The 24,383-nt window shown below is 32.0% G+C and overlaps 1 protein-coding gene across 1 annotated transcript; it reads right to left on the bottom strand.

The window, feature by feature from the left end:
• Positions 1-5,623: 5,623 nt before the first annotated feature.
• On the bottom strand, positions 5,624-10,525 carry LOC133324311 (uncharacterized). The gene is made up of 2 exons (XM_061533157.1): positions 10,514-10,525; positions 5,624-5,935 (listed from the first exon to the last, which is right to left on the bottom strand). The coding sequence occupies exons 1-2, from the start codon at positions 10,523-10,525 to the stop codon at positions 5,624-5,626; spliced, it is 324 nt and encodes a 107-aa protein (XP_061389141.1).
• Positions 10,526-24,383: the final 13,858 nt, after the last annotated feature.

The following is a 24,383-nucleotide window of genomic DNA, read 5'->3' as shown; positions in this document are numbered from 1 at the left end:
TTCCGTTTTACGTAACTCCAACACCACCTCCACCTTGACGACGACCACCACCACAAAAATTGTCAAACCCAATAAAGTCATCAATCGTAATGTGGATAACAAACGTAAAGTGATACTTATTAAATCGGAACAAAATTTAGCCCAAACACCGCCCAGCAAACAAATGAAATTGGAAGCAACTAACATTCCAGCCAGCCGCCCAAAACCCGCAGATAATTCACGTTTAATTACCTCGATGGATCAGGTCAAACATATGTGTAATGTTGCTCAACTTGTGATTAGTGTACAAAATTCCTCGAACGAATCCAGTGATGAGGAATGGGCCAATTGTGATAGTTTATATAAGCCATTAATTGACTACAATGATAATGCCAGTCCATTGAGTTTAAATATGGAAAGTCCTTGTCTGACACCCCTAAGATCCCAATCGCCGGTTGATATGAACCAAAGCAAGGGAAATAAGGATGAACAAAGTGGTACTCGTTCTCCAATAGTTATGAAAAAACCCGCCTCCAGAACACACTCACCAAAGACTCGAATTACAGTGGGGACCAAAAAAGAAAAGACTGATCTAAGTTTAAAAACTCCTGTGGTAAGTTTTTTCCCATATTTTTAAAGAGTTTTTTTTTTAATTATAATTTATATTCCCTAGGCTGTAAGACATTTACCACCTGCCGCCCAAGATGAATATCGTCAGCTGGTCCATCGCATGAAATTGCTGGAAAATCAAAGAAACAAAAAAGATCCTGCCAAGCCAAATGAAAATACCCCAGGCAGCCAAAGAAACAATGAAACAAAATTGGAATCATCAAACCAAAATGAGAGCAAATCTAGTCTGGTTAAAAAGGTTCTATTGAGAAATACTCAAAAACCTCCTCCTCCTTCTACAACAGCCAGCAATGAAAAATCAACAACAGATGCCACCCCTTCTCCTCCACATCATCATCATTCCAAGACTCATAAAACAGATGTTTTGCGTTCCTATGAAAATTTATATGCCAAAATTGGGTAAGAAATTTTAATTATTTTTTTTTCTTAAAATTATTTAATATGTTTTCTTTTTCCTTAGTTCCGGCATTGTTAACAATCTCGATAAATCTCTAAAACTTGTTGAAGAGGCCAAAAAAGCCAAGGCACAAAAATTAAAGTTAGAGGAACGCATCAAAGAATTAAAGGCTGAAATGGAATTGCTACAAACTAAGCACAAAGAAGAAGAACAAAAAATATCACGCATTTATCCGACGATATGTTCAACAAATGAGGTCATTACCTCATTGAAACAGAAGCGTAGTAAAGTTTTTAAAGCGGCCATTGGCTTGGGAAAATCCCTAAAGGGTGATGATTATAGGTGAGTGGAATCAGAAAAACAAAATTGGAAATACTTGGATATAAAATAAGAAAAAAATCTGCATATGGTCTTCTAATAGAAGTCACTAATAATCTGCTTATAGAAGACACAAATAGTTTACAAATAGAAGAGCCATATTGTCATCTATAAGGAAATTTTTTGTTCGTCTGTAAGAAGATCATTTGGTCTTCTCAAATAAGACCTTTTGCTCTTCTAAAAGAAAACCGTTTGGTCTTCTCAAAGAAGAATATTTGATCTTCTAAAAGACCTTTTGGTCTTCTATATGAAGAGCTTTTGGTCTTCTATACGAAGACCTTTTTGTCTTCTATATCAAGAGCTTTCGACTTATATGCTTTTGGTCTTCTCAAGGAAGAGCTTTTGGTCTTCTCAAGGAAGAGCTTTTGGTCTTCTCAAGGAAGAGCTTTTGGTCTTCTCAAAGAAGAGTTTTTGTTCTTCTCAAAGAAGAGATTTTGTTCTTCTCAAAGAAGAGATTTTGTTCTTCTCAAAGAAGAGCTTTTGTTCTTCTCAAAGAAGAGCTTTTGTTCTGAAGCTCATTTATTGCTTCTATATGGAGGCCATTTGAGACTTCCTTCCTTTGAGACCTTTTGGTCTTCTAAAGGAAGACCTTTGGTCTTCAAAACGAAGACTTTTTCGTCTTAAAGAAGACCGTTTGGTCTTCTAAGAGAAGACCTTTTGGTCTTCTATGAGAAGACCTTTTGGTCTTCTATGAGAAGACCTTTTGGTCTTCTATGAGAAGACATTTTGGTCTTCTATGAGAAGACATTTTGGTCTTCTATGAGAAGACCTTTTGGTCTTCTATGAGAAGACCTTTTGGTCTTCTATGAGAAGACCTTTTGGTTTTCTATGAGAAGATCATTCTACGAGAAGACCTTTTGGTCTTCTATGAGAAGACCGTTTGGTCTTCTATGAGAAGACCGTTTGGTCTTCTATGAGAAGACCGTTTGGTCTTCTATGAGAAGACCGTTTGGTCTTCTATGAGAAGACCGTTTGGTCTTCTATGAGAAGACTTTTTGGTCTTCTATGAGAAGACCTTTTGGTCTTCTCAAAGAAGAGCTTTTGGTCTTCTCAAAGAAGAGATTTTGGTCTTCTCAAAGAAGAGCTTTTGGTCTTCTCAATGAAGAGATTTTGGTCTTCTCAAGGAAGGTATTTTTGTATTCTAAAGGAAGAGATTTTGGTCTTCTCAAGGAAAAGCTTTTGGTCTTCTCAAGGAAGGTATTTTTATATTCTAAAGGAAGAGATTCTGGTCCTCTCAAGGAAAAGCTTTTGGTCTTCTCAAGGAAAAGATTTTGGTCTTCTCAAGGAAGAGCTTTTGGTCTCCTCAAGGAAGAGCTTTTGGTCTCCTCAAAGAAGAGATTTCGACATTCTAAAGGGAGAGCTTTTGGTATTCTCAAAGAAGACCTTCTGGTCTTCTCAGGGAAGACCATTTTGCTCTTCTTTTAGAAGACGATTTGCTCTTCGATTGAAAGACGATTTTGTTCTTCTATTAGAAGGCAATTAGCTCTTCTATAAGAAGGCCATTTGCTTTTGTGTTAGATAGTCTTTTAAGGCTTCTATGCAGAGGCCATTTGAGACTTCTATTAGAAGGTCATTTGCTCTTCTATAAAAATACAGTTGCTCTACTATAAGAAGACCATTAAAGAAGACTATTAGAAGACAATGTGATCTTCTATCAGAAGACAATTTGTTTTTTATTAGAAGCCTATTTGATCTATTAGAAGACCATTTGCTCTTTGATTAGAAGATCACTTGCTCTTCTATTAGAAGACCATTTGCTTTTCTATTTGAAGGCCATTTAAGGCTTCTATGTAGAGCCATTTGAGACTTCAATTAGAAAGGTATTAGGTCATATATACGATGAGCATTTGCTCTTCTATTGGAAGAAAACAGTTTGAGGCTTATTTTATAATGTCATTAGGCCGTATATAAGAAGATCCCTTCGAAGGCCATTTCGGTCCCTATTTTGGCCTTCTTTTTAAAGGCTATTATCAACATTTTTAGACTTCGATTTAGGAAAGAATTATTTCTTCTACTGAAATACTTTTAGAACCTCCAATTTGAAGACATGAGAATCTTCTATTAGAAATCAATTTGGGTTGTATGTTAGAAGTCTCTGGTTAATGTCAACCTTTGTTTAATTAATCTCCTTTTCTTGTGTCCTCTTTTTTCCCTCCTTCATTATAGATTAAATAATGATTTAAAACAAAATATTATTAGTAAAACAAAACTATTGGCTACCGAAATTAAGGTAGTCAATTCCCTAAAGGCTGATAATATAAAGACATTAATTGATGAACAAGAAGAAGAAGCACATACAGAACAGAAGGATGTGGAAGAAAAAACTGAAAAAGAAGAACGTACAGCTGAAGAAAGCACATCTATTAAAGATAAGGAAACAACACCTGCCATAAAAGAAGAAGATGAAATGCAAACAACACCTGCCATAAATGAAGATGAAATGCAACGTAACGAGGAAATGGCAAATGAAACTCCCTGCGAAATTGGCGCTACCACAGAAGTGCGTTTAAACAACAAGACAACAGTAACTTGCCCTATATATTTTTACATATAATTACATACCAAACAAACCATAGTGATGAATAACTCTTAAACGGCTTTCTATATTTAAAGAAAAATATGTATCACAAAAACAGAAATTGAAAAAAATGATATTAACCCTCTCTATTAACATAATTTGTTGAGTTAGTTTCAGGATGATGCTGCTAATGATGGACATGATGTTGTTGCTGCCGACAAGGGATCGCCGCCGTCTTCTAATATTATCTGTGATACAAATTCCAATAGTGAATCTGAAACTCTGGGTAGTGATAAAGATTTGAGGGATGCAGAGAAACCCACCAATGAGGAGAAAGAGAAGGAAGAAGCGAACGAAGAAGAAGAAAGCGAAAGAATTACAAAATCTTTGCCATCCTATATATCCCCCTTGGAACACATACGCTGTAGTAATGAAGGGTAAAACCATATCTTTCCATTTATTTTTTCAAAATTTCCCGTTAGTGGTACTTTTATCTTGATCTTTGTTTTTTCCAAATTTTTTATTTTATTCTCCAGTACTTTGGATCCGAATGGTGTTATTTGTCCCTATGATCTCATGGGTAATTGTGAGGATGTTAATTGTAAATATGTACATATAACGAAACAGGCTAACACCACCAACAAACAACAAGAGGAAGCTACACAAGCAAGCTCCTCCTGAATGTGGTAAAATGATGATTGATTGCCGCTGGGCCCGCCATGGTGAATTGTGAATTTTGGGTAAGTTGTTATTAAATAACCTTTAAAGACCTTAGCCTTGTAAGCATTTAACTGAGACAAACAAAAAACAATTACAAAGGCTTTCCCTATCCTGCCTCCAAAAAGAAAAAACACAAGTAATTATAAAAAAATACAATTCGTCGTTGCTAATAAAAAATCAGTGTCTTTCTTGTTAATTTCCAATGCTAGTTATATATTTTTTTCTTTGTTTGTTTTTTAACTGGAATTATTTTGCCCTCCCCCACATTTTTTTTTGTTAATTGTTGATTTATTTTTTTCCCTATACAAATTTATTTTTTAAATTATTACCAAATTTTTAGGTGCCATTTTAGAGAGTGAGAGCAAGATTTTTAATTTATTTATTTTTTTTCACTCATCCTTTGTTGTATACATCATTCACAATCCCTCCATTTTTTTATTATTATTTTATAACAAAACTAACAGAAAGACACTTGATTTATAAAAAATATATATACAAATTAAAAAAAAATATAAGTAATTATTAAAATATATTATCTACCTTGAATGATATACTATTTTGTAATGTTATGTTAAGAAAAAATATTCAAAGTTAAAGAAAAAATAAAAAATAAATAAATAAATATAAAAAAAAATCATAATCAATATTTTTGCTAAAAACAAAAATGAAATAAATAAAAAAACATGCAAATTTGTATTACTGATACAATTTTTTTTTATTTTTTATATTTTTTTTGGGGTTTTTCAATTTTTTTAATTCAAAACTTACATAGCTAAAGAGAGAAAGTTGAGGTCCTAATACATATTTTTTTAAATAATAATAAAAAATTAAAAATAAATTTGTTCTATCACAGCCAATTCAGTAACTTAAAAAATAAATAGGGTTTTCATTCCTTCAGCTTCTATACAAAAAAAAAAAACATCTAAAATTTTCTTCTTCTTATTCAATTTTGTTCTAATATAATCCAATAATTTGGAAAAAAAAATCTACTTCTTAACATCCTAAAATTGTGGTTCCGCTCTATAATACACATATTCATAACACCATTCTTTGACACCCTCAACATTGCCACAACACAATGGATATACCGTTGTCGATTTGGTAATTTTGGCGCAGCGCATACACAGTTCCATGGCACTTTGATCTGCCTCACATTGCCGTACTTGTTCTTTGGTTTCTTCATCCAGCCGTCCATTATATTCACCACTGTGATCATCATTTAAATAATCTTCATCGACTGGCATACTGTTGACGGGTTTGAAGGCGGGTAAAATGATGGCCACACTCAGGAGCAGTATCACGGTAAAGATAATCTGAAATTGTAAAAAATAAATGCGTTAATAAGAGTAATAAAAATCGGGGCTAGTCTAAGAGAATCAGCGGGAAAATTTTATTTTAATGGTAGTCAATTCAAAATAATGGATTTTGACAGGAAACTTGAGAAACTGATATACAGCCCAAAGCTATTAATAAGGTCAAACAGCTATCGAAAGTCAGCTGCTAATGTCAAAATAAGGTCACCCAGCTACCGAAAGTCAGCTGCTAATGTCAAAAATTTGGTCCAAGATCTATAAATAAGGTTACCCATGTAGCAAAAGTCAGCTGTTTTCTCAAGTAATGTAGGCCAAGCATGGGAATTGATGCCCTTGTTCACATGTATCAATAAGCTCGTTCTCTTCGTTCTCTTTTTGTAAGACATTTCATATGGTGGTTTCTCCTTTACTCTCCTCTCTTTTTGCACACCTCTATTCTCAAGCTAGATCCATATAACATTTCAAATGGTTGGCAACACTGCACAACGAATTCAAGTAGAAATTACCCACTTTGACAGTTAATTAAGACATCAGCTGCGCTAAATGGACTACCTATTCATTGTGCCATGGCTAGATCTATTAATATGGGTGACCTTATCAAACTTGAGTGGCAGCTGATATCCAGCTGGTCTCCCTGGGTGTCCTTATTTAGAGGACATGATTTGCCTTTGTTTTCGTTACAATAATGGATGTAAATTCACAATAATGGATTTTGACAGGATACTTGAGAGCAAGGCCTATAAATAAGGTCGTCCAGGGAGACCAGCTGGATATCAACTGTCTCTCAAGTTTGCTGTCAAAATCCATTCCAGTGAACTGACTTCCATTATGAAAACGTCGCATTTTTTGCATTAGACTTGTGTAAAAACAGCTGACTTTCTCTAGCTTGGTGACCTCATTAATAGATCTTGCTGGGGAGGCAGCTGATATCCAACTGGTCTCCCTGGGCGACTTGATTAATAGACCCATAATCCATTTCCAGCTAGCGAAAGTCAGCTATTTTTTCTCAAGTCTAATGTCAAAAATGTGGTCTTTGTTTTCGTTATAATAATGGAGGCCAATTCACAATAATGGATTTTGACAGCAAATTTAAGAAGCAGATGATATCCAGCTGGTCGGCCTAATTTATAGGCTTTGAATAGACCTTGATACCGTTTTGCCGTAATTTTATCGTCGTATTAATTCGTAAAGCATACTCAATGTAAATATATCATTAAAAATAAATAGAACAGCTGTTTATTTGACAACAAACATATGGCAAAATTTTCTCAATCTACTATATAATAATTTATAATTTTCGAAATATGAAAAATTAATAATAACAAATTATAAACATTTTTTTTAAAACAACTGTAAAAAAATTCCCACATTTTTTATTATTATTGTTTATAATTAAAATAATACAAATTATTTATAATTATTATTCTAATGTAAATCGGGACATTTTACGAATCATACTTTTTATGATAAATCATAATTGATTGTTTTAAATTGTCAATTCCCTTTTGCAAATGTCAAATAAACGGTATATGTGTGTTTTATGATAAATCGTCATTAAATCTTAAAACATGCTCGATGTACATATACCCTTAAAAATAAATACAACAGCTGTTTATTTGACAACAAACATCTGGCAAAAATTTGCCAATATTCAAATTCAAATTGCCATAATTCAAACATTTCAAAATATAAAAATTAATAATAACAAATTATGAATATTTTTTTTTCAAACAACAATAAAAAATCCCCAAATTTTTATTATTATTGTTTATAATTAAAATAATACAAATTATTTATCAGTCTGTTTTTTTTTGTGGTTTGTTGAAATTTTAACTCTCTATGACCTTTGATTAAAAAGAAAAGCCAAACCAAATTTCTTGGGAACAAATGGTAATTGCCGTTAATATTTGACAAGTGTGCGCGTGTGTGTGTTGTCTACATGACAACAGGCAATAGACTTATCTCATTTTTTAATAAACAAAAATATATTTCATGTCTAGGATCTTAGATTTCGTTTGAATTTGTTTTTGTTATGTCTGGAGTACCTATTTAACACATGGGAAGCAAATTTTGTTGAGGGCTTTGTGACTCAGCAAGAAATTTGTGATTTGTAAATTTTAAAACAAAATTTGATTTAATCTCTATGTTGGGTTAGTAGGAACAACATCGCGAAGAAATTCATTTAAATAATCCGGAAATAATGCCACTGTTGTGATGTGATGTTAAAGTACGTTTACACTTTACGATTTTAAACTGAATCGTTTAATAACATCTTAAAGCCTGTTTAGACTATAAAGTTCACTCGATCTCAATTCCATAAGGTTTACCTCAAGTAAATCCTATTCAAAAATACTGTTGATTTTTTATATCGAATGGAATATCTTAAATAAATTTTAATGTATAAATCGATTTGATATCTAAATCGAGGTACAAAATCCTTGCTGTAAATGATATAAAGCCAGTCAGCTGATATTTGTTTACGTATACATAAATGTTTCTAATTCTAAAACTTTCGTCATTCTAATTGGAATTGCTCTTCAAATATTTAATAATTTTGAAATCAATCATTATTTTGTTAGACAACTATTTTAAATATTAACGAATTTCGGCATGATGCTATAAGGGGAAGTGGTGCATTTTCTGGCACGAAAGCATTGTTGTATTTGAAATGATCCCTATGTAGCATAGATAATGAGTGGATTAAAAAAGGTAAATCGAGTCTGAACTAGATTTGGGAATTAAATCAAGAGAAAAAAACTCTATAAGTTAGACGCCAAAATTAATTGTTTAATCAAATTAAGACTACTATTACTATTAAGAAATTCACTCGATCTCATATGTCAATTGCATAGCGTATACGTCAAATCAAGATCTATTAATAAGGTCACCCAGCTAGCGAAAGGCAACTGTTCTTTCTTATATCTCATGTCAAAAATTTGGCGTTTGTTTACGTTTTCATAATGGAAGTCAATTCACAATATGGATTTTGAGAGCAAACTTAAGAGACAGTGGATATCCAGCTGGTCTCCCTGGACGACCTTATTTATAGGCCTTGCGTCAAAAATAATCCACTGTAAAGAAATGACAATTTAGATCTACTGGATTTAATAATTCGTTCGTTTACATTATACTGGCTTTAATTAACACAATGTATTTTAATTGTCAATTCTATTGCATATTTGTCAAATAAATCCTCATAGAATATGTTAACCCCGCAAAAAGTTCTAATGTAAATGCCATTATACTCCAAAAATTATTTTCGGAAGAAAAGCAGATATTCCACTTATTTCTGACATTTTTAGTAAAATCGACATAACAAGCCATAATGCTGAGTTGTATTTACTGTTCGTTTTTCCTTCCGGTATTTTTGTATACTTTAGGCAAATTTTTATGCGAATAAAGGAGTTGCTTGTGATTTTAAGGGACATGCTGCAATAATAAGGTGATGTATCAAAACAAATATTTGGTTTTATTCCGACCATCTGTCAATTTTTTTTCTTATAATATTTCATATGGTAGCAACATTGCACATCGAATTCAAGTAGAAATTACGCACATTGACAGTTAATCGAGACATCAGCTGCGCTAAACGGACACTTTTTTATTGTGCAATGGCAAGGGATTTAGATTTCTGGAAAAATTGTCCTGTGTAAACGATTGGTCCGTCAGTGAGTGTATATGAACCACAATCTCAAAAAAGCAAAAGGTTTTAAAATTAGTATATTCTTTCAGATTCAGAAACGAAATTATTGCCGACGGCTTTTTTAAAAAGCTCAAAAAATTAAAAAAAAATCTGTGTCATGTTGTTTGTTATAGATTAGCCAGACCACTTAAATTACCTCGCTAAAAATATAAATAATTTTAGCTTCCAATATCCAAAAATATCAGATACGGCCCACAATTGTATGTATAACCGACGGTTCTTTAAAAAGTCCAACAATTTAAAAAAAATACGAAATCCACTCGATCTCAAATGTGAACTCTATTGCTTATGCGTCAAATATAATCCACTGGATTTGTGAACAGTATTAACGTGAGTTATAACGGAATTGACATTTGAGATCGAGTGGATTTGGTAGTCTAAATGTAGCCTTAGTTATAAATAACCCGGAAATGTCACTTAACTTAGGTCCGGTTTCTGTTTTCTGTTATGCGGTAGCTTCATATTTTTCGAAAAAACAAAATTCAAAGATAATTTTTTTATTCATGTTTTTTTTTAATAAAAAATACTGTGTCATATTTGTTGTTAAAAATTAACCAGGAAGTGTCATTTAAAGTACCACGCTAAATATAGCAACAATTTTAACTTCCAATGTCCAAAACAAAATATTATCAGTTTCACTTAGGTCCGGTTTATGTTTTTCTATTATGCGGTAGCTTTATATCTTCCCCAAAAAAAATTTTCTTATTAAGAAAAATATATATATTTATATATATTTATTTATACATATTTTATTAACTTCTTTATTTATCTTTTTTTTAATTTGTATTTTTTGTATCACATTTTTTTATTTTTATTAAATATTTGTTTTTTTTTTCAAAAAATCACATTTGTTGCAAACCAATTCATTCACTTACATTTTGTTTCATTTTGCCTAAATATATTTATTTGTTTTTATTGTTTTTAATATTTTGTTTCAATTTTTTATTTTAACAATTTGTTATAATTTGCGATAATTTAAGCGGCGTTTAGTTTGCTACAACACGACCATTTAAACTGAATTTTTGAAATAAGCGAACGGATTTTATATATAACATTCGATCTTTCTTTTTTAGATACGTACATACGAATTTAATGAGCATGATTGTACACTACAGAATGCAGTACTTGAGTGTGGGAAACAGACATGGCTGTCGCGCCGTTGTTGCCCTTTATCTAATCAATAACTATAATTGAAGCACCTTGTTTATGTGATATTTATCTAATCACTCGCACAACTGAATCGCCCTGTTGTTTTGTCCCCAAAAATACTTCAACTATTTCCCCCTCCAATAAAAGTATCAACTATTAACGTTTAATCATGATTTAAATTTTGCAAAATCATGATCATTTGAAAGAATAATTAAAAAAATTCATATTGGATTTCCCAAAAAATAAACAACAACAATATATTGCATAAACTATTTATAGGGTAAACACGTTGTTAATAAAACCAACTGTCTGTTTCTTCCACTCATTTTAACGGTTTTCTCATTTGTGTTATTTTTTTCCCTCTCTCTCTCTCTCTGTTATTATCTCTCAACACACGAGTGCATTACGTACAGAACATGATTATGGTAATATAAGTGTGTTCGTTAAACCGAACCGAACACTCTAGCTCCGATTATTTGTGATTCTTGTAGGAACATGCTAAAGCCGAAGAAACACCGTTATACGACAGTTTAAAGTCTAAAGGCAACTGCAGCACAACACCACAACACGATTGTGCTTGTGTTTATTTTGGGGGATTTCACGGCAAACTCCCCCGCCAAAAATGACTGACAAATGACCCATAGCTAAAGGTGGGTTTTGATATGGCAAAAAATGCTGGAAAATAAATAAAAGTATATTGAAATATGTTGCAACAATGTTGTCATTTTTCAGAATTGTAGAGATTTTGACTTTTTTTGTTGTTAAACCATAAATCAGTCAAATATATATTTTTTTGCATTGCTACAAATTTTAATGGGAATATTGTTTTTATTTAAAGACCAATAATCTTTAAGAAATAAAAAGAAACAACAACAACGGCATTATAATTGCTTCGGACTAAATCGTTTTTTTTTGTTGATAACAAAATAACGATTTGTTTTTAACATCGTTCTTCTTCTTCATCGTCTTTGTCGAAGAAGAAGAACCACAATTTATACAATATTTACACCTACATAAGTTATTCTCGTACCAGGACAAGAGATAATGAAGTAGGTGCAAATCTATATATAAATAACTTTATTACAATGAAAAAGAAAAGAAAAAAAATTATTACTGTATATATGTATGTAAATTAAAATTACCCTATAAAAAGAAACAGTGTATGTTTGTAGAAAATAATTGTTAGTGTTTGTTGTAAATCACAAGAGTTATCAGTGTACAGCATCCATCCATTTCTTCTTTGTGTGTTTTTTGTATTTTTTTTGTTCTTTTACCATCAAATAGGAGGAGCTTTTCTTAGTGCGTTAATACTTCATTGGGGAAACTCCACCCACTTGACACCACACAAGCTATACATTTTTTTTTTGTTTAAACTAAACAGAAAAAATTGATATTATAGTGCTGAGTAGATATATTAGGGTGCTTAGAATATTGAAATGCCTAAAATGGCTCCAAGAATGTACGATAAATGAAAATACATATCTGTTTTAATTGGATTTTGACAGGCCTCTATTAGTTAAAAAAAACCTTTAAGTCCGTTTAGACTATAGCTTTTATTATGATAATTTGCATTATCACGTATTTAATTGATAAATGATTTTGCACCAAACAAATATATTATTTCTCCTAAATTATACATATGATGCAATAATAAGGTGATGTATCAAAACAAAAACCTTTGTTTTTGTCTCGACCATCTGTCAAATTTTTCCTTATAATATTTCAAATGGTTGGCAACAAAGCACATCGAATTCAAGTAGAAATTACGAACTTTGACAGTTAATCGAGACATCAGCCGCGCTAAATGGACTACCTATTTATTGTGCCATGATCATACATTTACTCAAGACCTAAATGTCAATCAGCTGAGGTGTATACTTTTTAATTTGCGCCAAACACATTTGTTTGTAAAATAAAATTATAACAATTGAAATGTTCCAGCAATGTTTTGATTGGAAACTTCATTAGGAAAATATAGCCTAAAGGATTTACAAAATCCACTGGATCTTAAATGTCAATTCCATAGCGTATTCGTCAGATCTAATACACTATAATTTGTGAACTGGGTTAACGTGACGTATACGCAATGGAATTGACATTTGAAATCGAGTAGATTTAGTAGTCTAAACGCGTTCAATTTCAGGCTTTTATCATAATTTACTATAATTTGAAACCACATCTATCTTTATGCATTTTTAACCTAATGGAGAGCAATTTAAATTAGAATTATGAAAATATTGTTTGAATATTTAAGTCATAATTCTTCCAATTAATTTTTTTGTATCAATCAGCTGTCTGATAGTATCAGCTGACTGACATTTAAAGTAATATCAAAGCCAGTGTAAATAACCTTATTTTATTTTTAGGATTTCGCAAATCAACATAATATAAGGTGTGTATGTAAATGGGCAAATTAATAATTTTGTATGTATACTAAGAAACATCAAAATTATTAAAGGTGTGAGTAAACAATTTGTGTGTATTTCTGGATTTCATTAATCGAGTCGAATTAAAATCGTATATGTAAATCCACTTTAATATTCACTCAATATCTAAATTTACTCGAAATAATATACTATATATTCAGATCTCACGGTTGACAACATTGCACGTCGAATTCAATCGGATCAAGATCTATTAATAAGGTCACCACATAGCGAAAGTCAGCTTTTTGTCAAGTCTGATGTGAAAAATATGGACTTTGTTTATGTTTTTATAATTATAAGGTTCGTTTCCCGTACTGTTTGATAGTAAAGCTAGTAAAAGAGCGAACTATCAAAAATTACTCTCACATACAAGATTTGCGCAAAAAGTAAAGGAACGAAAAATAGTTAAAACAAAAAGAAACGTCGAAATCAAAAATTTCATTTGTTAAGGACAAAAAAAAAAAAAAAAAACTACAGAAACCTTATGCACAAAAAAAAAAAAAAAAAAACAAAAAATGGCTGGACGCTTCCATAATGTTAATGCTATTGAAATTGGTAGATATTTTGATTGGAATGTTTTAGCAAACTTGAACAAAAAGATATAGAACAAGTCAAGTTTAGGGGCTCCACTCGGATCATTTTGAAATGATTACCGTAAGTAGCCCTCCTTGTGCGGATCACAGATATATAAATTTCATGTGGGGAAATGCATACTTCCCGAGATATTGGCCTTGAAATTTCGGAACATATTTTCTATAAAACAACCATTTTTCTATTGCCACCAAGGCAATATGGGTATCATTAAAAGGTTATATCGGGTACTTTTTAAGAGAACTTAAGAATAAGACTTTCACATATGGACAGGCGCATACATGGTTAACCTTTAAAATTAACCTTTAAAATGATACGGTTGATTAAAACAACATACTCTCCGAACTTTCAAAGCCCATTTCGCGGGAAGTATGCATTTCTCCCTATAAAATATATATCACTGTAATCAGTTCGCCGAGGACTACTTACTGTAAAAATGTCAAAGCGATCCAAGTGGAGCCCCCAAACTTGACTTAAGCCCAAGATATTTTGGACCAATGTACACACATTGGTTAGTACGATTAACCAACCCAACCCAAGTCTTCATTCTACAGTACCTTCATCTGAATCTTCTGCCAGCCATTCATATTCGCTATCCTTTAAAAGAGAATAAAAAATCTCTCCATTTTTAAATTTCTTATTTGTTTTTTTTCAAGCAAATGTGTGTGCGTCTGTGCGTGTGTCCCTTTTGTTGAAGCGCTAACTTTCATATGCTTTATTTCGGACTGTATATCTCTGGCAATCAAATGTCAAATTCATAATTTACTACATTTACTATTTCCTGCTAGCCCAAATTGGTCTTGCAGAAAATAGGAGAAGAGAATGCCATTTTGGTTTTAACTCTCTTAAATTTAACATCAATTTTCCCTACTTTTCGACGTAAGGAAACGCTTTTCTAGCAAAAATTGCAAAACTAGTACAATATAGTACTATATTGCAGGATTGGGAACACAGCTATTGTCAATTCACAATAAAGGATTTTGACAGCAAACTTGAGAGACAGGTGATATCCAGCTTGTCTCCCTGGATGACCTTATACGTATCTATTGTGCCATGGACGCATCTTGGTATAATTATTGCAAGGTAGGGTATAGTTACCAGCTGATTACAATTGTTTCTCAGTGTGGCTTGTTTTTAATGTCATCTCAAATAAATTCAAATTAAATTGAAATCTATTTAATTTTTATAGCAATGAATATGATATTGTTTAACGCGTTCGCCCTACCTTTTATTATTGTACCATGGTTGCTAATTATATAATGTCATTTTATAAAGGAATAGCAGAGTCGTATTTGACTGTCTTTAAATGTGTGTTTAGATTTCCAAAATTGACGTTTTAAATCGAGTGGATTTAGTAGTCTAGACGCGTCTTTAGTTATTGACACTTTACAAACATAAAAAGCTACATAAAGACGCATGCATGTATGTCAATTATTGGTCTGTTATCTACAAGAATCTAAAATTTTTTACTACATTAACAATTTTTCCTTTATGACATCGAAGGAAATAGTAAAATCTAGTGGATTCTTGCAGTACGGGAACATACCATATGTGTATCTTCCTTAACTTAAGGTGCTTTTACACTATATGTTTTTTCACATACATATGTGCTGTCACGTTATTTACATATGTAACTCGAAATCGTTGTGTGAAACATACGGACATTTCAATGTGTCAAAACGATATGTAATTACATATGTGTATTTTTTCCGAATAGTACGCTCTCTATTTTCGTATGCGAAACATAAGGCAATCAGCTGTTTGAAAGAAATGCATTGTTTGAAGAAAATATTTGAATTGCACTTTGACTTGCAATTCAAAGCCATAAATTATAAAATATTATTATTTAAAAAAGGAAATTATCTTGTCATGTTGTTTTGTTTATAGGTTATGTCATATGAAAAATACATATGCAGATTTGAACTGAAAAACTTGACACATATAAGGAATTACATGTGGATGAAAAAAGTGACAGCACATATGTAAAATACATGTTGTGTAAAAGCACCATTAGTAAAACGCATAATTTGGATGGCAAATATTTGACTCAAATGTCTATTTTTTGTTTACCAAAAAAATGTCAAATTTGCACAAATTTTTTGCTCGAACAGTGAGCAAATAGTGTCAAATAATGAAATGGGAAAACATGTTTGACGTGTGGTCACAATGGAAAATATATTTGCGCCATGTAACAGTTTGATCAAACTGTCAGAAAGCACACATTTATTTGCCAGCAAATATAGTGAGAAATTATTGGCCAACTTCGATTATTTTTTAAATCCTGTCGTATATTTTATAAGTTATTAATAAGGTATTTTATGCAAGTGTTCTAAATAATACAATATACATTATACCCCAACGGAATCCGCTTATATATTAAATCGGATGTAACGTATATATGGAGGATGTAGCTAGATCTTGCCAGGATTTGAATAATGAATGAAACAATTTGCGGTTAAGTTTAGCCGTTGTCTTTATATCGCAGCTACATATATACGGTGTCTTCCCCAGAAAGAATTCGAAAGGCAAATATTATTCGGCGTTCACATTGGGGGCACCTTACGCAAAATTTTGTTTACTGTCAAATAATTTTATTTGCCCAAAATCAGCTGTTTTTGTGTTTGCCATTGAAAATATTTTGTGGTCAGATTATGGCAAAGAAATATTTGACACTTTTCGTTAAATATTTGCCTAGTGTGACCTTACCTTTAGTTTATGTTTACAATTTCATAAAATTCAATTCAATATTTCAATTTACAGCCATTTTTACCGAAATTATGAATACACCCTAATATTCACACAAAGTAACACCATTCGACAGCCATTTTTTTGCGCAGCCTCCATTGTCATGTTTGTTGGCCTCAATAAAAGTGTCAGACCACAAAATGAAATTTGATCTGGAAACTTGTGGTATGTTTGTGTTTGTTTGCTCAAATGTAATTGGTTATTCATGCTGTTTTAAATGTAAATAGGGTTTAATAACCAATAAATAAAAAAAAATATTTTGCAACTAAAATAATTTGATTAAACTGTACCATTTCAATTCTATTTATAAACAAATCGCAATAAATTTTTGTAACATTTTTCCAAGAAATAATCTATATCTGTCTGCTAAAAAAAATAAATGTTGTAAACAATTAAAATGCGTCGCATACAACACATTCCGTCTGGGTCTGGTTGGTTCGTGGGATGTTGGCATAACAACATGGAAATGCAATTTTATAAGGCGCTTATTATTACAGCAAAAAAAAAAACAAGAACAACAATATCTAAAGATGTTTACACGCTTGGATAATCCGGTAGTTACTCAGCAGCTGTTGTCAATAATTTATGCCACAATTAGGCAGGTGATATTTGGTTAAATAATAAATTATCATAAAAAGAATTTATTTTCTGGTGAATATATGTCAAAAAAATTAGGATTTCAAATTAAAAACAAAATTCCCTGTAATATTTCACATGGTTGGCAACACTGCACATCGAATTCAAGTAGAAATGACCCACTTTGACAGTTAATCGAGTCATCAGCTGCTCTATTGTGCGTTAATCCTGTATACGTTAATCCTGTATACGTTATGGAATTGACATTTGAAGCAGCTGTCAAAACTGTTTTTAAGGTGCGTTTAGACTATGCATTCTTATTACACTGAATTTTTTAAATCGAGATACAAAATTCCAGCTATTTAGACTAGTATTAATGTAATTTGAAATTTGACAGCCATCTGTCCATATATCATTTATGTATGATTTTTCTGTCAATTTTTCAGAAATAAGTTATGTACCTATTATTTTGTTTGTTTTTAAGCTAACCCACTCTATTATACCTACATACTTATGTATGTGCATAATTACTAGAAAAAGTACAAATAAGTATTGCATTTATGAGCATATAAAAAAGCAATTAACATATTGTTAATCGCATTGTAGCGGCGTATGTAATTTGATAATGTTAATCTAATGCTTTTGATAATGCTGCGGTGACGGCAGGACAGATATGTGTGTCGCGTTCAGTGTCAATGTTATGAGTAAATCATTGTAAATAATTCATCATTTCCGGATAATGCAATATATATATATATATATATAAATTTCATAATTTTGCATACAAAAAAAAAAAAAAATAGTAAGAAAACTTTTAAAGGCAATAGAAAAAATAGAAGCTTGAACCCGGCTGGGATTTGAACCCTGGTTCCCATGGCATCTGTTGGTGTCCGGCGCCTTAGCGTTCAAAGCCACCTCCTTATCTTCCTAAGGTTGCACAATATGCAGTTGCATTCCATTGAAGAAAAAATATTGTAGTCTGTATGGAAAAAAAGTCCGTCACTACAAGAAAAATCTGCTCTGAAAAGGAATGTTCTGGTGTGATGCCAAATGTCCGAACCTTGACACGGTTGAATTTAATTCGTAGATGCAATTTCGCAACAATAGTCGACATAAATACAACTTATCAAGTAAAGACATTTGTAAGCCACATTTCCCAATATGCCTGATGAGCCGCTTAACCAACGGCGAAACGCGTCGCATAGTGGTGGGAATGTAGTATCTCTCTGGCTTTCCTTTTCATTGCAACTCCGATCATGTAGCTCATCTCGAAAGAGAAATTAATAAAAAAAAATAGAAACATTTATGACACGTTTTTGATAATAAGGTTATTGTAAACATAACTTGAGCACTAAATTATTCACCTATTTATAAATGTACAGTAAATTATTAATTTAATTATCAATACAAAAATCTTTATTTTTTTCCCGCCAATTTTATGTGTTACCAGATACCTTTAAAGGAATTAAAACATACACATGGCACAATGAATAGGTAGTTCATTTAGAACAGCTGATGTCTTGATTAGCTGTCAAAGTGCGTAATTTCTACTTGAATTCGATGTGCGATGCTGCCAAGTTTTTGAAATATTATATGGAAAAATTTGACAGATAATCAAGACAAAAAAAGGGTTTTCTTGTGATACATCACCTTATTATTATATCATGAACATACCATAAACACCTAATAGTACGTTTACATTGTACTGGATTTCGTTAACCCAGCTTCTTTGAATAATGTTAATGTAATTTTAATAATGTTAATGTAAACATGGTTGAACCACTAAATTATTCGTTTATTTATAAATGCGCACTAAATTAATAATTTAATTATAAATAATTATTTATTTTCCGCCAATTTTATGTGTGACCTAATGCCTTTAAAGGAATTAAAACATACCATAAACAACTAATAGTACGTTTACATTGTATTGGATTTCGTTAACCCAGTGGGTTTAAATTGTCAATTACTTTGAATATATGTCAAATAAAGTAGGTTATGCTACTATGGTCTGTGCAAACAACTCAAAAGCAAGGCCACCTCCCGCCAGACCAAACTCATACTCTACAAGACGCTGATACTACCAGTGCTGTTATATGGATCTGAAGCATGGGTACTTGCTCAATTGTTTGAGAGAAAAATTGTCCGAAAGATCTATGGGCCGATCTGCGTTGATGGTGAATACCGCCGTCGAATGAATCATGAGTTGTGCCAGCTATTCTCGGATTGTTAGACATATTGAGCTGCAGCGACTACGTTGGCTAGATCATGTTGTGAGAATGGATGAAGATGTCCCAGCCCAGAAGGCATATAAAAGCGAACCAGCTGATGGTTCACGCAGAAGGGGAAGGCCACGAATAAGATGGAAAGATCAAGTGGAAGAAAACATTGCCGAATATGGTCTTTCAAATTGGAAAACCTGTACAAAAGACCGACGCGCCTGGAAATCTTTTTTGAGCTCAGTTTATGGAACGAAAGTTCTGTCACTAGCCAGCTAAGTAAGTAAAGTAGGTTATTCCGGTAAAAAGATCTAATGTAAATGCAGTTTAAGCCTTCGTTTACAAGAGCCACAACAATGGAATTCAAACAAGATCAATTAATAAGGTCTCCCAGCAAGCGAAAGTCAGCTGTTTTTTTCTCAAATCTAATGTCAAAAATGTGTACAAGTTACCTTAAGAAAAATTGTAATCAGCTGTTAGCTATGTCATACATTGTAATAAATATACCAATGCTGATATCCAGCTGGTCTCCCTGGATGACCTTATTAATTGGCCTTGAATTCATACTCACTCTTAATGCCCTTTAATAAAGTCACCCAGGAAGATCAGCTGCTTCTCATAATTGCTGTCAAAATTAATTATTGTGAATTGACTTTCATTATGAAAATGTAAACAAGGCCCAAATTTTTGACAATAAAATAATTTTAATAATAATATGATGCAAACATATCATTACGAAACATCTGTTTTTATTTGACAATCTCTTAATTTTTATCTAATAACATTTCTCATGGTTGACACAATTGCAAGTCGAATTCATGATGCACTAAATATTAAGGTGATATATCAAAACAAAAACATTTGTTTTCGTCTCTAACAGCTGTCAATTTTTTCCTTATATTTCACATGGTTGGCAACATTGCACATTGAATTCAAATAGAAATTACGCACTTTGACAGTTAATCGAGCCATCAGCTGTGCTAAATGGACTACCTATTTATTGTGCCATGGGCGAATTTAAGTAAAGACTATGAAATGTAACAGTTAATCGGATATGTAGCTGCGCTAAATTAAGTACCTATTTCATGTATCATGCTTGAGGCATTGCTCACCCTCTCTCTGAAAAAATGTAAATAGATTTTAATAGACTGACGTTTACATCAAATCTCTAACAATAAAGCACAGTACATATTTAGATTGTCATCAAGTAATGACGTTTCTAAGCAAAGCCGCGTTTGTAGGGCGTTTGCACCGGAAATGATTTGCAATTCCTATTTCAGATAAATTTATATTTAAAGCGCCAAATTTATATTCAAAATAAGTCGACAATACCAGACATAAACAATTCCTTATTCGTCTGCCATACCCATTTATTTTGAAACGCCACATGCTTACATGTCTTGTTACTAACTCTCGACAATATTAACGTCACAAATTATGCGAAACGAAGATTTAATTCAATTGAAATGACACGCTTACTTTTTTGTTGTTGTCATATCTAATTGCAATTTTGTTTATATTTTTCAATACAGAGTATTAAATTACAAAACCTCAAACCAAGTTATTCCCATTGGCTGAATAGCACAAAGCGCGTCACAGCCATTACATATTTCAAATGTTCTGGTTTGTAATTCCTGGAAAATGGGTAAGACCCCTTTAGAAAAAAAAAACTAAAACGCAAATAACAGAAAAAAATATTCTATTATGAAAACGCAATTTCATAAGATCACATTAAATACGTCATAATAAATATTTTCTCTATGAAATGCAAGGAAGGAAATAATTTAAAAAATCTAGCTCGATTTAATTTCTAAACCGAGCTACATTTACATCGATTTATCATACAAAATTAAATCCACTAAATATTACCACTAAATGGTGAATAAGAGTCTAAACGCAACCAGAGAGTCACGAGTCAGCGTCATATGTTTTCGCCGGCGTGAAAACCAAACGAAAGAGTTGGCGTTAGCGGCACAAAATGTCAATTATTTGTTTTCATTTTCTGACAGAAAATTTTACATTGTGCAAACCAAAATCAACTTATTACTTAATAAACAATAATGTCAAGGAACTTGGATAAAATTATTGAAAAACTTATTTTTCTTCCATTTTATTATTAATTCGTTAAAAAAACGTCCACAATCTTTGAAAATATTTGTTTTTTTAACAGCACTACCATATGTTTTGTTAAAAATTCTCATTGAAATTTGGTAGCACTGTTGATTTTTACCTAAAATATGGCAACTCAATTGAGAGCAAGAGAGAAATTTTGAGTAGGACGCTGAGCAAAAATGAATAAAATCTATTCTAGCGTCATGCCGCTAGACGCGAACGTCAGTCGTCGCGATTTCCCGTTGCCAATAAGAAACACTCGGCAAACGACTGTCGTTGACTCTAGACTCTATGGTTGCGTTTAGACTCTAACGTGTATACGTGACGCTATGGAATTGACATTTTAAATCGAGTGGAGTTAGTAGTCTAAACGTGCTCTAAAATCCAATGCTAAATCGAAACAATTTAAAATAAAAAATTACATATCTAAAAGCACCAAAATGGCAACATTTTACTCCTCAAAATTAAACGGCATTTACATTAGAACATTTTACCGGGTTAACATACTTTATAAGGATTTATTTGACATATATACAATGGAATTGACAATTTAAACCCACTGGGTTAACAAAATCCTGTACAATGTTAACGCACTATTACTCATATTAAAATTATGAACATATTGACTGAACATTTGCCACAGAAATTACGAAATATTTGAAATGTGTATGTACACGAAAAAAAATATCCTTTTGATTATCCTCTCAATTGTATTCTAGGATTTTGTATCTCGATTTAGACTACGTTTAGACTACAAAATCCACTCGATCTCAAATGTCAATTATATTGCGTATATTTAACGTTTATGCAATGGAATTGACATTTGAGATCGAGTTGAATTCGTTAATCTAAACGTACCTTTAGAAATAGTGTCGATTTTGAAGTCATAGTCTAAACCATGGCACAATGAATTGGTAGTCCATATAGAGCAGTTGATGTCTTGAATAACTGTCAAAGTGCGTAATTTCTACTTGAATTCGATGTGCAATGCTGCCAACTTTTTGAAATATCATAAGGAAAAATTTGACAGATGGTCGAGACAAAAACAAAGCCTTTTGTTTTGATACATTACCTTATTATTGCATCATGGTCTAAACCAAGGTAAAATAATACAAGGTAGGATAACTTGTGGAAAATAGCAAAAAAGCAACTATGTATGTTGTGGCTTCTTCTGTCAAATACAACAAAAACATACGAAACAAGTCGTAGTGTTTATTTAACATTTTTTAAACATAACTAAAAACGCAAAAAATGAATGAAAGATTATAATTTCTTCACAAATCTGTTGAGACATCTAGACGATCGTGGTAAAAAATTACTTACATTTCAATTGAATTTGAATTTATTCAATGTCCTACCTTGTAATAATTCTGCCATGGTCTAAACTAGCCTTTTGCTTGAATAGCAACAGTTTTACGCTGAACGTTTTTTATGGTTAATCATCTTTCATACTGGCATATCCTTTTGTATATATGCCAAATAAATTTTAATTCCACTAAAACCTACCCGGTGTAAATGTACACTTAGAGGGAGACACATTAAATGATTTTTTGTTATTATTAATTTATTTTATTAAATGTACCAGCTGATTATCATTTTAAATTATTTATGGCAAGGCCTAAAGATAAGGTCACCCAGGGAGACCAGCTGGATATTAGCAGTCACTCAAGTTTGCAGTCAAAATTCATTATTGTGAATTGACTACCATTATGAAAACGTAAACAAAGTTCAAATATTTGACATTAGACTTGAGAAAAAAAACAGCTGTTTTCTGATTTCGATTGCTATTTGGGTGAGCTTATTAATAGATCTTTGGTTTGTTCCAGTACTTTTTTAATAGTAAATCTAGTAAAAGGGAAACATTTCAAAATTGCTCTCAGAGTACAAAATAATTTGAAAAGTTCGGGAACACAAAACTAGTAAATATGCGAAAATTAGATGGCAATACTTCAAAATCAACATAACAGCCAATCAGAAGTAGGCATTCCTGTTTACCATTTTTGCTCGACCAAATTTCTCGAGTAAAAAGTTTACAAAGAGAAAGCCATTTTGTTTTGTGCTCTCTTAAATTTGAGTCAATTTTTTACCAGTTTTGTGGGAACGGAGGAACGGTTTTCGAGTAAAAAGTTGCAAAACATGTAAAATGAGTAGAATCTTTTAAGTTCTGTAAGGTCATCCAGGGAGACCAGCTGAATATCAGCTGTGTCACAAGTTTGCTGTCAAAATGCATTATTGTGAATTGACTTCCATTATGAAAACGTAAACAAAGTTGACAATTTTGACATTAGACTTGAGAATGAACAGCTGAGTTTCGCTAGCTTACTAGACCTTGATCCACATCATATAGAGTGTGTATTTAAATGCGCTATAACGTCATTTAGACTGAATTTCATTCAGGCATAATTTAATGTTACGTGAACAAGTCCAAAAAAAAAAAAAAAAAAATATTAGTTTAACTGTGCTACGCAAAACGACTTGAAGTGTTTGTTATCGGTAAGTTGCACCACGCTGTGAGAGTCTGGACTTTATACTGCACTTAAAAGGAGTGTGTTTTCATTTATTTGACTAATAAAAAAAAAACAAATGACGTGTTTTCGCGAGAAACACATGTGGTTTAAATGTAGCATTAGGATATCTGTTGTAATAAAATATGACTTTATGTTTAGACTTTTAAATGTACTCTATATCAAATGTCAAATTTTATAGCGTATGCGTGCACAAATCCAGTGCATTATTGTTGACGTATACGCTATGAAATTGACATTTGAGATCGAGTGGATTTTGTAAATCTAAACGCACTTTACTTCACTAAATGTCATGTATTTAAAAACTTGTAACATTGGTTCCAGTGTTTTGGTCGCCATGTGCTTTGGTCTCCATGTGCATCACTAATATTGACGTTGTAAAACCTATCATAAAACTCTGGT

The sequence above is a fragment of the Musca vetustissima genome, unplaced genomic scaffold (assembly GCF_032173495.1).
Source record: "Musca vetustissima isolate MV318-11 ecotype Yass unplaced genomic scaffold, APGP_CSIRO_Mvet_v1 utg34763, whole genome shotgun sequence".
In the NCBI taxonomy this organism is placed as follows: Eukaryota; Metazoa; Arthropoda; class Insecta; order Diptera; family Muscidae; genus Musca; species Musca vetustissima.
This window is presented reverse-complemented; position numbering and strand designations above follow the sequence as displayed.